The 17,415-nt window shown below is 34.6% G+C and overlaps 1 protein-coding gene across 2 annotated transcripts in view; it reads right to left on the reverse strand.

Annotated features, from left to right (window-relative positions):
• Window positions 1-623: 623 nt before the first annotated feature.
• Window positions 624-17,415, reverse strand: part of F5 (coagulation factor V) — a 76,581-nt gene continuing 59,789 nt past the window's right edge. For both annotated transcript variants that reach the window (XM_074308303.1, XM_074308302.1), the window contains 6 exons: window positions 15,040-15,143; window positions 13,984-14,139; window positions 11,819-11,963; window positions 8,879-9,030; window positions 2,694-2,876; window positions 624-1,318 (listed from right to left, as the gene is read on the reverse strand). In XM_074308303.1, coding sequence (XP_074164404.1) covers window positions 1,172-1,318; window positions 2,694-2,876; window positions 8,879-9,030; window positions 11,819-11,963; window positions 13,984-14,139; window positions 15,040-15,143 — 887 coding nt within the window. In that variant the 3' untranslated portion in view covers window positions 624-1,171. The remainder of the gene's footprint in view (window positions 1,319-2,693; window positions 2,877-8,878; window positions 9,031-11,818; window positions 11,964-13,983; window positions 14,140-15,039; window positions 15,144-17,415) is intronic.

Consider the following 17,415-nt stretch of genomic DNA (forward strand, 5'->3'; position numbering starts at 1 on the left):
CCTGTGACTTTCCAAAAGAAAATATTCTTTATCGGCCATCTCTTCCTCATATGTGTTCCAGGGGTATATTTAGCCAGATTGAATTGATTATTAAATTTTCTGTGCGAGCATTTGTATTTTGAAATTTGACATTTGGTACAAACCAGAGCATAATTTCTAGTTTTGTTGATTGTCTAGACTGAAGAAAGTAATGAATGTCACTAATGCAGATTAACCTTAAAGATGTATCATGTGTATAATTGTAAAAAAAAAGATAGCTGGTTATTAAACATTTACAGCATACCACTAGCTGTCTTCCCCTGTTAAACTCCTTGGGGGAACAGACTTCATGAAGAGTCGGAAGGGACTGAAAATGAGTAAATAACAGCAAATTGCTATTTCCATTGAAAGGAAAATGGTTCATAATTATAGAATTGTGTACTTTTTTTCTATATTTGGGTCATTTGCAGCCCTTCCTTTTATTTTGACAAAAGAAGCATAGTCAGGCATACAAGCAATAAAGAATTATTACCCCTTTTATTACTCACTTCAGCAACTAATGATGTGAAACATCAGATTGATATTTAAAAATCATCATAATAAGTTACATTATGAAACATAAGAAAAGAACAATCACAACACAATTTATTATTGCAAAACACAAGATTTTTTATTGGTGACCTCACAGAGTTTTTAAAATTGCTAAGCTTGAAATTGTTCATTCTGTCTCTGGCCAACCTTCCAAGTGCTTCAGGTTCATCATTGAAAATCACTTTACTGGAAATGTGAGTAGAATACACTAACACTATTAATAACCTATGCTAATGAGGATATCTGGGCTAAAAAAATGCCCAAATGGGATGTTCTGGAGTAACAATCAAGATTCTATTTGTGATCAACAATGCTTTAATTCAGCTGGGTACTAATAACCTTCAATATTTTTCCATGTTAATGTAATCAATGCTACCAAATCAGAACTATCTTCTTATTTCTTAGTAGGGAAAAAATAAACTAGAAAATCTTTTGAGAAAATCCTAGTTTCTAGTAGGTGAGAGAGAAAAAAGCAATAGTGGAAAAAATCTTTTGAAATCTGACATTTAGAAATAGCTACAAAAAAGAAAACCAGTGCTAAATTATTTAAAGACTCAAAGGGTAGTCCTCTGCTTTTGAATGCATAATATCTATCCTGTCTCTAGTACATATCACAGCCAAAGAGTTCTAATCGAAGAGTAATGCTTTGATTCCATGATTTGGGAATGAGACGTATGAACCTGGAAAAGATGGGAGGGTTGAAAAAATTCTTGACCTGGCCTTTGGGATTAACATTTCCCACAAAAATCTGAAAAGAAAGAATAAGAAAAAAGTTAGTACTAGAAAGACAAATAGAAAGATACACAGAGAAACTCCTTTACTTCAGATGGGTGTTTGCAGTATTTCCTGTTCTCCTTCCCTCCTCCCTGTACAATAAGATGCTTTTATGACCTTATCATAGACTTTGCCCTGGGCATGTGGGTTTCTAGGTTGAGACCAAATGAGATAATGAGGTAACTATAAATAGCTATTTGCCTGTAGACTCTTATCAGGCGTACCTAGCACTTTGTAATATTGAATAAATGAAAGAATGCCCTAAAGCTCCTTGAGGACAGAGATTTCTTTGTTTCCTACTACTTAACCTATAGCCTGGCTCATAGCAATGCCTTGCTTTGTAAATATTTGTTGCTGATGACATGGATGTTTTCCCTTTACAGAATGACTGTCCTCATTGCTGGCAACAGCTAATTCAACCTTTGAGTAGAAACTCTAAAGCAAGGAAACATCGAATAAGCTATTTGTGACACAAGAAGAGATAAGAGCTGTGATCTGCAGATCCTCTTAGAGGAACCCTGGTTTCCCACATTCTGTACCAGATTCTGTGCTTCAGAATCAATACCGCATAAAAGTTTATTATCAGTATCAGTATCTAATTAAATAATTTCTCAGAATAATTAGTAATGATAATAATAAGCTTAAATCCTAATACTTTTATTCAGCTACCAAAAGCAGTTGCTTTATTTCCTGGTACATTAATCTGTGGATTTTATATATATATATATACACACACATACATATATATATATATGTTATTATATATATATTTATATGTAAATATATATATACATATATATGTTATTATATATAGTTATATATAAATATACATATTTATATAAATATATATAACATATATTTATGTTATATATTATATATATGTGTGTGTGTATGTGTGTGCATACATATATATAGAATATATAAAAGCAAATAGCAGAATGGTTTATTGCAAAGTCTCTGATTTTTACATGAAAAAGAATGATTTTTATGTAATAATAATATTATCTTCAAACACTGTCTTCCCTCCAAATAAAAGTGATCTTTACATATTAATGCTGAACAATTAAAATGCACTACTCCCCAGTTCTCAGTTGGACCAACCTAAATATAGAAAGTGCCACTAACTTTGTGATTTTGGGTAAACTACTAACTTCCATTTGGTTTCTTAGAATTTAAAATTCAGGGGATGGAGCAAATGACCTTCAGGTTTACATCCTACTCTAAAATCCAGGTTTTAGCCCATTCCTATAAGGCCAGGGAGTGGTGTTGGTAGGATTTAGATACCACTTTCCCAAGTACCTGTCTTAGGGACTACATTATCATCTCTTTACTAAGACACCACATTGTACCTTTTCTCTCATGGATGATTTGTCCTTATAAGGTTTCCAGTCTGTGCCATGATCACTGTAGAAGATAGCGTAAGTCATCACATACATTTCATTTGAGAAAGACTTGGCCCCTTGGGTTGTAATTGCTGTTATTTTCTTGGTTTTGAGCAGGTCTATCTGCAGCCACTGCTTGTTGTTATTCGACTAAGAAAGTTGGAAAGATGCTTTGGTGAGACAGTTTGACAAGATAAATACTTTTTGTTATAGAGTATTTACAGTCATGAATAATGGAGGAAGTGATGAAAGGATGGGGGATTCTTTGTGTGTTATTTCAAAGGAATTATAGATTCATGGAAGCTTTGGGGCATATGATTTCTGTCTTGAAATAGCTAGAAAAGAGAAATTCACAGGAAAGAGAAATTCAAGATTCCTCTTCTCAGAGGAGAATGAAGTACAATGAGTAGATGCTGCAAAGAAAAACTTCCTTAATATCGGTTATCCAAAAGTGGGATACTCTGCCTTGGGAGGATGCCTCCTCACTGGAGATTTTCAAACAAAGACTGGCTATCCATTTGTAGGGTATGAGAGAGGCATTTTGTGCACATAATGACTGAATTGGGTGGTCACTTTGTAATGCTCTGGGAGGTAACATTCCTCCTTTTAGGTAAGTTTGCCAGAAAAGCCCAGAAATTATTTTGAAACCCTGTTGAAAAGAAATAAGAAACTGCTCTATTTCAGACAAATACCAGCCACCACCCTGGAATTCCTTGCACCCTTGAACTTCTGAAATTCCTTAACCTTGGGTGATCCCCACCAACCAATTTCTCCCTCCATTTCTTCTCCCAGGCTGCTGGGTGTTAGTGGAAAAACCGAGAAATAATACTAATGTCGTCCAATGTAAATTTATTGCATAACCTCAGCTGAATATTTGCTGCTGCTGCCTGGAAATTCTTTCAATCAGCTCTTACTGACACCATATCATATCTCCAGTGGAAACTTTGGCAACCTTTTCGTACTCCCAAACTTCACACGCACAGAGCAAATTGACCTCCTTTCTTCTGTTATTGAGATCAAAGCCAGGTGGTCTGATTTCCTTCAATTTTGCAGCATCATAAGATTTTGCAGCTGGAAGATCCCTTGGAGATAATTTAGTCTTTCTTACTCATTTTGCAAATGAAGAAAATGAGACCCAGAAAGTTAGAGTGGATTGCCTACAGGAAAACACTAATGAACAACCAGAATTCAAGCTTAGGTTCTCTCCCTTGAAATTCAGTGTTCTTTTCATTACACAAGTTGCTTCCTCTTTCTTCCCCATACTAAAACTTCTCTGTGCTCTCCTCTGGTCTGTCTTTTTTTTTTTTTTTTTTTTTTTTTTTTTTCAAAATCCTACTCCTTACTAAGGCTAATCTATCTTTTCAGTTACTCACATGCACCCTTAACTTGGTCCTTTATCATTCTCCTCTAGAACCTTACTCCATCAAACATTCATTCTTGCTTTTACACTTTTGATCTTTTTTTTCCTGCTAGGTTTTTTTTGTCCTTTGTCAATGAACACAGATCAGGAAAAACAAACAAAAAACCCTTCCAAAAAACCCTTGTACACAACTGTTGCAAATGTTGTTTTAACAACTGAGTCTCTGAAAAGAAAAAAAAATGGAATGCTTTTAATTTTAAACTGCATTATCAACATTTTTTCTATCCCTTTCTTAAGAATGAGCAATTAACCAAACTATAAATCAAGCCCTTATTTGTAGCCTCTGCGAACTTCTGAAGGGTAAACAAATGCTTGGACAGAACATTTAATAATCAGATCTCTAGAGCCAACACCACTTGGCTTCAGTGTACATCTGCTCCTAGTCCACATCTCTCTCTTTTTTCTTCCAGGTTTCTTCAAAGTAGTTCAAATAATAACCTCTCCTAATTATTTTACTTCCTCACCACACATTCACTTTTAAAGGATACTTATTAGGGAATGGTCAACAATGTAAAATATATAGAGAGAGATAAAACATAGAGAATGAAGGGGAGGGAAGCCATTGCATTTGGCAGTTGAGAGATGAGCAGTGATTTGGGAAGAGTAGTTTCAGCTGAGTGACGAAACTGGCAGACAGGTTGCCAGGAGTTGAGAGATAAATGAGAGGTGCTTGATTTTTTTTCTTTTTTCTCACTTGTGATATGAAGACATTTGACTAATTGATCTCTCTGCACCATTCTAATACTCAAATCCCAAGATCCTCTGTCCCATGTACTCTCATCTCTCTCTCTCTTGGTTCATGTTATTCATTCTCTGACTGATAAATATCTTTTTCCTTCTTTATCCCCATCACATGTTTCCCTTGATTTCTCCCAATCAGAAATTAAATAGAATTCAATCAGAATCCCAGACAAAAACAAGACAGAAAAATAGAAACCAATTTTTTCTGCCTCTGACCTTAAAGAACCTTTGGTTTTTCATACTTTTCATACACTTAGCATATTCTATTTTTATATTATTTATTTTAAACATATATATATATATATATAAAAGTGTGTGTGTGTGTGTATGTGTGTTTGTCTTCCATACTTCCATGGGTTTTATTGAATTTTATTTATATTTATGTCCAACAGTATTTTGTACATTTTTAAAAAGAGAATATGATGTTAAGAGCTCTGGGCCTGGAGTAAGAAACACCTAAGTCCAATTCTAGCCTCATATACTTACACTGTCACCCTGTGTCATTTATCTTCTATCTGCCTCAATTTGTGCAAATGTAAAATGGGAATAATAATAGCTTTTACGATAGAGTTGTTAGGATCAAGTGAGAATTTAATTTTGTAAAGCACTTAACCCATTGCCTGGTATAGAGCAAGTACTAAATTAAATGCTTGTTGCCTTCCTTTCTTCCCATTTGTGATTATATACAACTGTGGGAAATTCTTGCTGTGAAATCTCTCTCTCTCTACTGATGCTGATTGGCATCAATTAACCTGGAATTAATCTGGAATATTAATTAATTTTGAATATTAATTTGGAATACTGCTCATATTGAACCCTACTTGAATGTTTGTTGAATTATCCTAAAATGAAACCATAAGAACTGGATAATCAAGAAGCATTTATGAAGTACTTACTGGAGTGTAACAGATAGATAAAAACTCTGTTACATAGAGCTTTTATTAATTATTTAATATGTGACAGGCACTTTGCTAAGCCCTGGATACACACACACACAATGCTATGAATTACTTTTGGATCCTTTGGGGTGGTACTTGAAACATCCCCCCCCCCCCCAATTAAAAACAAACAAACAAAAAAAAACTTATTGTTTTGTGCTCATGTTAACAAGATAGGACTTTTGTCAAAATGACTGCAGCTCTGCAAAATTTCCATCCACATCCACTTCAGGAGAAGGGTTGTGTATTTATATGTGTAAATTTTTTCCCTCTAAGAGTCCTACTAGGTTGAAAGAGCAGGATAGAGCGGATTGACTACGGATATGGCCCCCAGGGTAACAGAGCTTCCTTTGCAATTCTACTCTTTAAGATGGGAAAGTTGCTTATTTCCTGTCACACATAGCATACTATTTAGTTTCCTGCTTCGGTAAAGAATCTAACAACAACCTCACCTTGCACCTGAGAAAGAACTGAGTCTTGCAGTATCTATGGCTCTATCAGAGATTCTTCAGGTAAATAAAGATGATCTCACCCTGGAGCAGCCATATTTAGAAGATGAATGAGGGAGAATTAAAGGGGGCAGATGAAGCTCAGTGAATGACAGGGTCATTGGAACAGAATCTTTGGGAGATTCCACCTGTCTTGTGAACTATCTAAATATATTTAGAGCAATGATCCATGGCCCTTTCGAGTTGCAACGTCACAGTGTTGTTTCTTTAACAAACCCATTCCACTCTCTTTCCTTACCTGGCGCTCACTATTAGAAAAATACACTTTATAGAATTAAAATAGAAAGACAATAAAAAAAAATTTGTTTGGGGAATTTTGAAAATACACAATGGTCTTTAAAATGATCAGAAACACTTTGGAGTCCTCTAAAATCATGGCTTGATAACACTGATTTAGAATATAGCAGCTATAGGATTTTGGTTGGGGGAAAAAAAGGGATACCAGAGAAATGTAATTAAGAGGAGATAGCTGTGTTCATGTGTCTTTACCTTTCTATTGTCTTTTTTTTTGCTTTGTAACCCACCTACATAAAGGAGTACATGTATAAAAAGAGAAACGAGCAGAATTTTAATCTAGATGCAAAATTTCTATCAACTTAGGTGATTTTAGAAATTAAAAATCAAAATGACTTTTTTCATTATTGTTGATTTTATCACATAGATCTGGACATCAGGTATAAATTTTGGTGCATTTGATAAGACAATCAGTGTATGAAGTGAAAGAGTAAGGAGAGGGAATTTTCTATTATTCTAGATAAATGACTTCCCTTCTTTAGATCTTAGGTTCCCCATCTGTTAAATGAGAAGGGTATATATAGGATGATCTTGTAGGGGCCTTTCTACTCTAACATTCTAGGATCTTATGATCCTATATATATATATATATATAGGATCTTGTGATCCTATACATATATATATATATTTTTTCCCCTGAGGCAATTAGGGTTAAGTGACTTGCCCAGGGTCACACAGCTAGGAAGTGTTAAGTGTCTGAGACCAGATTTGAACTCTGGTCCTCCTGACTTCAAGGTTGGTGCTCTAACCACTGCACCACCTAACTGCCCCTATCCTATATATTTTAATCTAGAGGTGAAATGCCTAGACATGCTTGATTCTTCTTTATGAAAACTCAGTTCAGTATTCCCACCCAGTCCATAGAGTGATCTATGGACTTTTCTGCTTCATGGACAGGGAAAGTCCCTATGCCTTCTTAGTAGTTTCCCTTGGGGGAAAATTCTTAGAATTCGATATATGATTCAGGGACTAATGTGTCAGGAATCTTAAAAGAAAAAAAAAAACATTCATTGGATAGGTTTGCCAGTTTTCTGTAAGGTTATCCATTCCATACGGTTACTTTTGACTGCCTAACTCTGTGGAAGAGAAAATAGAGCCCCCTAAAAAGTGTCAAAGATGAACATTCATAACCAAACCAATTGACCCAATATATATGATCAACCTCTTCTTTCATCAAATATACATGATTCCATTAATGTGGTCACTTCCTCTACTGATGAAGATTACAATTCTTCTTCATAGATGACTTCATGAGTTGTGATTTAAAAAAAAATTATTGTCTAGTGATCAACACTGAGAATGGATCTTTTCCAATTTTAATTAGGCTAGGCTTTGACAGGTGCTGAACTTGGCACCAGTTCAATTTGGCTGGATCTGCCCAAACTCTAATCTTGTTGACACAGCCTTCAGGGACCCAAGGTCACTTCCTACCATGAGGAGGGATCAAAGAGGGTTTTAATGGTGCCATAGACTTTTATCATTGCTCATATTAATTCTTTGGATTCTGTTTAATCAATGGAAGGAACCCCTTAGGTTACTTATTTCTAAGCCTCATTTGAGAACAGCAATGAGCACACAGTGTATCATGACACTGAAACAATACAAAATCAATTCAGAGATTCATAAATCTTGAGCTTGAAGAGACCTCAGAAATCATCTAGTCCAAACCTTTTCATTTTACAAATAAGGAAACTGAGTCTCAGAGATTTTCAGTGATTTGCAAGTAAGTTCAAATAATTCGTAGAACTGGGAATCAAATTCAAATCCTATGACTCTAAATTCAGTTTTCTTTCCACTGGGCCATCCTACCTACATTTTGATTTTTAAAATTAGCAACATATGATCCTTTTAAGAAAAGTAAAATTATTAGATTCATTAAATTAATCCATATATGATATAATTATTATATATTACTATATATTATAAGCTATTAACAATAATATGTTATATATTTATATTTAATTTTGTAGTTAACAAGTTAATTCACTAAGGATATTGCAACTCTAAAAAGTTTAGAAATCACCAGTGACACATAAAAATTAAACCCCTCAAACATATGCAGATCAGAACTGATTTTTTTTCTAGTCCATGTTCTATAACTACCATGTGTAAAATAAGATCTAGAATTTGAGTAAGCATAAACAGGAGCCATGGTTCCTTTTAGCAGAGTCTCTCATGTTTCCTAAAGTTTCTTTGATTTTATCCATGAGAACTTGGAGATAACCATTTACTATGAAAGTTTCTTTTTACCTTGGCTTGCCAGGCATTCACACGGCCTTGTGCATTGAGACGGGCATAGAAGGGTGACCAGTAACCTCCCAACCAAGATTTTCTTGTTGATGAAGCCGTAATCTGATTATTTTGTATCTTTCCACTTTCCATACCCAGGGGTGTGGAGCAACCTGTCAAGGGAAAATCAATGTGAGTCAATTAAGAAATATTCCTTGAGTTGTGCTGTGTTAAGTGCTGTGGGGCATAGGAAAAATGCATAGTACGGCCCTTGCATTCAGAGAATGTAGGATTAAGAGAATCATAAGGAACATAGAGGGTCATAGAGTTTAGAATAGACCCTACTTTTCAGGAAAGGTGCATATTTCTAACATTTGGGACTTTATTATATTTTAAGCAAAATTATAGAAAAAAGATAATCTGTAGTTTTCCTTGAGGGAGATAGCATGTTCAATTTTATCTTTTCTACTAGAAAATGTGACTTTTTCCTCCCTCTGTGATACTTAGTTTCATGAGTATTGAGATGGAACAATTAGTGGATGAGAAAACTCATTTATTCTTGTTTATTTTTGACTTTCTTCATCTGGATTTGGATATACTATTCAGAGCTCCTCAGTATCCCTCATCCCTCATATTCAACCAGTTCTTAAGTCTTATTGTTTCTACCTTTATAGCATCTCCTCCCTCTCTGCTATAATACATTTGCCCTGATGCAGCCCTTCATCCCTTAACCCCTAGATTATTGCAAGAGCCTGCTGGTTGGTCTCCTTAACTCAGTCCATTCATCTATCATGTTGATCTTCCTAAAATTAAGGTCCTGCCATGTCACTTCTCTCTCTCCATCTCCTATTTGGTTAGCTCTAATGGCTTTCTAATACAACCAGAATAAAATATAAAATTGTCTCTTTTGCTTTTAAAAAACCCTCCATAATCTCATTCCTTTTTTGGTATCCTCAGTTCTCAGCATGGCACCTGACATTAATAAATGCTTCTTGACAGATCACCTTGTTGCAAAATGTATCCCTCAAAGAACAACTTCACACAGAAAAAGCCCAAAACAAACCTTAGCTATATGCTTACATTCTATCTATATTGAATTCAGGGGAATTGTCACTATTATATAGTCCATCATTACCATCATCATCATCCCCATCATCATAGTAATAATAATGATAAAAATAACAATAGATCCTTGTATATCACTTTCAATTTTGCAAACATTCTCTCAGTGGAGATTTATGATAATTATGGGAGATAGGTATTGCTATTCTCAATGGGAAATACTCTCCAGACTTGCCCTGGTCACATAGCTAATAAATGTCATGCATTTTATCCACTGTACATTGTAACAGTTAGAGTTACAGGGTGAGTCCGAATACTTGGGTTTCAGAGCTTGGTTAGGGAAAAAAAGACTATAGAAATGATAAAACTAAAAGTTCGTTCCTTGAAAGGAATACCAAAAAATGATAAAAACTTTAGCCAATCTGATTAAAAAGAAGAGGGTCAAAATTCAAATAGATAAAACAGGAAGTAGAATCACAAGAAAACAAGTGAAAAAAAGAATTATGGGAACCTACTAGGGTGTTACAGGCTAACAAAACTGAGAAGAGAAATAGAGAGATGTTTTCAAATATATAAAATACTTAAATTAACAGAAGACCAAATAGAGATCTTAGGTAATCTAATTTTGAAAAGGAAACAGGACTCCCTATAAAGAAATTATGGAGGAGAAAAGCTTGTAGTCCTGATGGATTTACAGGGGATTGTATTAAACTTTTAAGAACACTTAATACAAATCAAATTATACTAAAAAAAACTGCAAAACAAATATTCTAACAAATTCTATCTATTTTATAGATATTATTGACCAATATCTTTTCTAATACTTACACTACAGAAAGATAAAGAAGAGAATTGACCAATATCCTTAATGAATATCAATTAATAATTTTAAATAAAATCCTTTCAAATATATTATAGCAATTTATCAAAGTAATCATTTATGACAAATTTGGATTCATACAAAAAATATAAGGCTGGTTAAACATTAGAAAAGCAAATCATAATCATACTAAGATATGAAAACATACTAACCCTGAATTAATCCATTGTAAAGATGTTATCATAATCAAATGTTTTTTATCTGAGATGGGCACAGTTTCGGGCATACTCCCTTTGGGACAAGCATGTGTTGACACTTAGTGTGATGACAAGGCATACTGTGGTTGGCAAAACAAGGGAAGAGAACAAGATCCCAGTGCAAATGGCTCTTCCCTCTAAAATGAAACCTACCATCCAAGGCATGGTAATAGCTTAGGAGAAAATCAAAATTCCCTAAGCTGAATCCATACTTTAAGATTGCTATTTGGGATAATGGATGAAGTGTTGATGCACATGTAAAGAACAGGGTTCATGTTCCATCCCTGAAACTTACTAAGTGGGTGGACTCACTTGAGCCCCACATTTTTCAAAATAAACATTTTATTTACTTGATTATGCATTTATTGTAATATTTGTATATTTAATATTATAGATACCACTTAATGTACCTATCATTTAATAGCAACATTCACTTAACATATTTTTATTATATACCTGTCTTTTTATTATGAATTTATTATATTTAACATAATATTTAATGCAATGTTGTATTGTTTGATATATTTAATATATCTTACATTTAATATAATTTAACAAAATATTTTAATACTTTTAATATAATACTGTTTTTTCCTATATTAATTATAATATTTTACATCTCAAATAAAATGTGAGTAAAGTGCTTAAAAGTTTCCTCCTATTCCTCTTTCCTGTTTCCTATTTCCCCCTTCTTTTTATCACACAAATTGGCAGACACACTGAAAACTGGAGCAATCACCTAAGTCACTGAAAACAATCCATCAGTAATCTGCTCTACCCTATGCATAGGAGAGGAAGAGCTAGCAAATCCTCATTCCTTACCTTGGACCTGACAGCCCAGCAATTCCAGACGGAGAGTAGGTCTATTATACGAGTGGGTTGGAGAGATTCGGATGTATTTAGCCACGATGGGTGGGTCAAAGGGATTTTCTTTGATGCTGGTGGCATCTGAATTACCCTCAAAGTACTAGAAAGAAAAGGCAGGGACAAATCACCAAAAATAAATTCTTTCCTTTGTAATCCACCATATATTTTATTTGATGTATTTAAAGTATTATTCTAAGGAAAGATGCATAGGCTGAATTTACCATATTGCCCAAAGGGTCTATGAAAGAAAAAAAACAAAACAGATTATGAACATTGGGCATGGCTCAAGTATCATTTCCTCTTAGAAGGTTTTCATGAACCTCTAATTCTGTTAGCCCTCTTCCTCTTGACAGTACTTTTGTTTCATTTTATATGTTCTTTGTATATCTCAAATTTTGTATGTTCCCAATAGAATGTAACCTCTGTGAGGGCAATAACTTTGTTTCTCTTTTTCTAGTCCCAGTAGCACAATACCAGGCACAGAGTGGGCATGTAAACCCTGCTGAAGTGAATTCAATTTCCAACATGTGAAGTGATATTTCCCTCTAGATGGGATATTAGCCCACTTCTTCCAGAGTTTTGCTATCTTGAAAGCATGACTATTATTACACTGCAGATAGTCAATTCCCTTGAATAGTCTTTAACTGTGGCCAACCTCTGAGAGTAAAGCTGGACTGAAATTGGTCAGTTGGAAGACTCCTTCCCTCCCTCCCTCCCTCCCTCCTTTTCTCTCTCCCTTCTTCCCTTCCTTAGCTGCTTTTCAGAAAATGTGAAACTGACTTAGGCTATTTTAAAAATCTGGAAAATATCTTAATCTTAGGGTACTCTGCCTGTTTTCCCCAACAGGTAATATGCTTTCTCCTTTTTCTATTCTATTTTTCTGTTCTCTACTCTGTTTTTAATTAGTTTGCATTTATTTTGAATATGTTTGTAATGTTTTCCCCAGTAGAATTTGAGCTCCTTTAGAATTCGATTGTTCAGTTATGTATAACTCTTCATGACCCCATTGGATTTTTTTTTTTTTACCAAGATATTGGAGTAATTTGTCATTTCCTTTTCTAGTTCATTTTACAGGTGAGAAACTGAGGCAAACAAAATTAAATAACTTGACCAGAATCAAAAGTTGTGGGTGGTTGACATTTTCTTATTTGCTGTTTAACTTCAGAACTAAAATCCACAAAGAAATCCTCCAGATTTACTATTATTGGAATAAATAAATAAATCTCTTTGAATTGAAAATGGAATGCGTCTAAGACTATGTTTTGGGGTTCATTTTGTGGGACAAGGCTACTGCATAAAAGTTCATGCTTAATTTTTCTTTTTATAAATGATTATAGAAAAACAGATTAAGGAAATTTAAATGTTGAAGGATGTGTGTAGACTCTGCCACCTAGCTTCTTATTTAAAATGGATGTCCCTTCTAGTCCTATCTCCTCTTCTCAATAGAAACAGAGTAATGTTACCTATTCCTCAAAGTATTATGATATCACTTTACCCTCCTTACATGATATTCAGGTCATAAAATGAAATGTTTAAAATATGAAAATCAACTTAGAATAATAAGGAGAATAAATGTAAACTCCTTAAGGTCTAAGAACAAAGTTATATTATTTTAGCCCGCTCTATTGTAGAATATCTGACATGGGGAGGATACCTGGGCTACTGTTAATGAACAGAGATGCAGCACAGGAGAGAGAGAGAGAGAGAGAGAGAGAGAGAGAGAGAGAGAGAGAGAGAGAGAGAGAGAGAGAGAGAGAGAGAGAGAGAGAGAGAAAGAGAGAGAGAGAGAGAGAGAGAGAGAAAGACTATTAAACTTGTATCTAGGGAGGCGGGTTTGTGTCTCCCTTCTGACGCACACAGAATATATAACTTTGAATTTATACTTAGAATTTATAACTCTGTGTTCTAGAAACTTTTCTGAAGATTAATTTTAATATGCTGAGGTACAAGTCACCTCCTCATCTGTAGTTTACAGCATCACCAAAATCCCTGTGTCATTTGGTCAAGTTTTCTGGATTGGAAGTTCTCCAGAGTGCAGGTCATGTTTTTAGAAGACCATATGTAGCTCCAAATAAGCGGCTTAGAAGCCTGATCTCAGTCATCCAGAAACATAGATATACCTCCTGCCTTGAAGTGCTGTTTCCTTTGAAGTACCGCCACATTCTTTTGTCTGAGCTATACGCCACACGGAACTGGGTGGTATAGTAAGATGTCAGGTACTGTTTGGCGCCCTGGGTCTGTATCCCAGTAAGTACAACTTCTTTTTCAAAGTCCACCTGAAATAGCAGCAGATGCATTAAATGCTCATCCTGGTCCACAAAGAAATAAATGCTTGCTTTATTATTATTATTATTGCCCTAAACAATGTGTTTAGTTGACTAACACACACAAGACTGGGGTTTTTTTCAGAGGCATCTTCCATTGAACGAGACTGTAAGCTACTTGTGAGCAGAGACCTGATTAGGAGTTTTTACTTTAGACTCCTTATGTCATATAGCACATCCAATTTAAAGATATAAGTAGAAATGGATTGCCATCCCGGATAGATTGCTGTATTTTGGAGTCAAGAATTTGAATCCCACTTTGATCACTTACTTAATTCAGAATCCTGGGCCAGACATTTAACCTGTAAGCCTCTATTTTCTCATCTATACGATGGGGATAATGATAGAACTCACTTCACATGAGCCATACAATCATAGATTTATAGTTAGAAGGGACATCTGTGACTTGCCCAATGTCACATAGGCAGTGAGTATAGACGCCATATCTAATGAGGCAATATGGGTATTTTTGTAGATTATATAGAACTATTTGAATGTTGCCTATTGCTATAAGTACATAACAATTATGTACTTATAGAGTTGCTTGAGAGTCAGAGAGATTAAGTGATTTGCCCAGGAACTTATCAATATCAAAGGCAGAATTTAAATTCAGGTTTTCCTGACTTCAGTTCTAGCCCTCTATCTGCAATATCACACAGATTGTTATAGTGTTAAGTAGAGTAGATGCTCAAGAAATAGTTGCTAATAATTAGCCCAATATTATTTGAGATAGAGATTTGATTTCCACTCAAAATATTAACAAATGTTAACCAAATGATGAGATGCAGTTCAAATTAAAGGGAGTGTGGGGTAGTTTCATATAATAGATGTTATCAGGGTACTAAGGTATACCTGGATCCACGGTTCAGATGAAAGAGAATATAGTTGTTTTTCTACACTCCAAGCATTGTAAGATCCAGCATTGTTTAACCTTGCTAATTTAGGGTACCAATAACCTAGATTTTTAAGGAAGAAAACAAGGAAATTAGATTTGAAAAAGATTAGAAATCCAGAATTTCTCAATTTTAGTGGAAAAACACTTTTCCAATAGAAAATCCTTTTTCTTTTTAGCTTTACATTATAAGAAGGAGATTATATAGTTAGGTGTAGAATTAAAGTGGTAACCATATGTATCCTTGGCTAGCATTTACTAAATGCTAGGCATTATGCTAACTTCCAGGGTTACCAAGAAAGGTAAAAATGGTTTAAGCACTATCTTCTGCATAATGAATGTTCTGCCCAAAAGCTAATACTTTGCATATGTGTATTTATGTGTGTGTGTATATATACATACATATACATATATATGTATATATACGTATCTGTATGTATATATATGTATATGTGTATATATATGTGTGTGTATATATATGTATATATACGTATCTGTATGTATATATATGTATATGTGTATATATATGTGTGTGTATATATATATATGTATATATATATGTGTATATATATGTGTGTGTATATATATATACGTGTTTATCCACTTTTTTGGAGGGCTGAGGCAACTGGGGTTAAGTGACTTGCCCAGGGTCACACAGCTAGGAAGTGTTAAGTGTCTGAGACCAGATTTGAACTCCGGTCCTCCTGACTTCAGGGCTGGTGCTCTATCCACTGTACCATCTAGCTGCCCCTATTTATTCATTTTCTATTTAAGCTTAATATATTTTATATGTGCCTGTGCCCTTTATCTCTTGCATAAACCTGGAAGACCCCTATGAGCAGGAATTGATCCATTCTTTGTACTTCCAGCAACTAGTACAGCTTGGCATATAGTAGGTGCTTAATAAGTGCTTGTTGATGGATGAATTGTTCAATTGCTAAGTCCTCCAAGCCCTTAGCACTTCAGCCTTAACATCCACTGGAAAATTTCTTCTACCACTTTCCCTCAGTTTTACACTTTCCATTTTTTATTCTTCTAAGTTGATTGAGAACTAATAAGGGCAGACTTGGACTTCCTCAAAGTAGTGAGATGGAAAGTCAAAGCAGTTTGATAGCTAGGTAATATGTACATACACATTTGTAGCTCTCCATAAATATGCATACATATATATATATACATGTATTATGTATACATACACATACATATATATGTATGTATATATCTATAGTGTCTGTATATACCCTTCTGGAAAAAAAAAAAAAGGTTGCTTTGTTTTGTTTTGTTTTGTTTTTTAGGAGATCACTTCCTGAGGGGAGGGAGTGAAGGAGAAACAAGGATAAAATTGAGTTGTTTTGTCTGATTATTTGTGTTAAATGTGTTCATTGGAATATTTAATCTAATTACTCTCCTCGGACCTACTAATAGTATATGGAGGTGAAAAAAAAGAAATCTCTTGAATATCCCTGTCATTAGAGCCATGAGAAGGGGGTTTCATTCCTAGAGCAAGCATCAAAAATGTGACTGGGGACACAGAAGACATTTTTGGGGTGAGGTGGGAATGGGAAGGTGAAGGTAGACTCTTCCTCACAGAGATGAGTACACAGAACCAGGGGTACAGGCCCATAAACACTATGAGGTTCTACTAAGGAGAAAATCTGCCCCCCCAAACAAGAAATGGGCCATTTGCTTGTTTTAACTGATAATTCCTAGTAATGAATTAATGAGATAATTTTTTCCCTTTACACTGTGAATCTAAGAAATTTGATCACTAGGGATGGAATAGCAAAACCATTCTTATAATAAAATATTAAGGATATTTATCTCTGGTTTAATAGTTTATCAGTACATTCTACTCTTACCCTCATCTAGAGAATTAATCCAAGCTGGACCTGTGTGGATAAAAATTCACTAGATTCTTGACTGTAGCTTCCTTGTCAGTTATATGTACTTTCACTTGAAGCAGGGTCAGATTTGAAACAAAAATCAGTCATTAGTTGGAACAGAACAAATATTTCCTTCTCAACTCTTTAAATGACTTGAACTTGAAGGGATCTTGTGGATCACTGATTCTAACCTGATTCTTTGAAAAAGAAAGTCAATATCCAAAACAGCACAACTATTGTCTGGAACTCTTGAAGATTTCAGATCTAGGATTTCAACTCATATTATCAGACTCTAAGGCTTATTATTTCCCATTACATATGAATTAAGATTGCCAGAGATCATTTTAAGAGGTGGTGTGACAGAATATTGGTAGCGTTAGACTTGAGTTTGAATCTTAGTTCTAACACTTGCTTAGTGACCTTGGGCAAAGAACTTAATTTCTGGCCATCTGT

This window comes from Sminthopsis crassicaudata, chromosome 4, assembly GCF_048593235.1.
Source record: "Sminthopsis crassicaudata isolate SCR6 chromosome 4, ASM4859323v1, whole genome shotgun sequence".
NCBI lineage: Eukaryota > Metazoa > Chordata > Mammalia > Dasyuromorphia > Dasyuridae > Sminthopsis > Sminthopsis crassicaudata.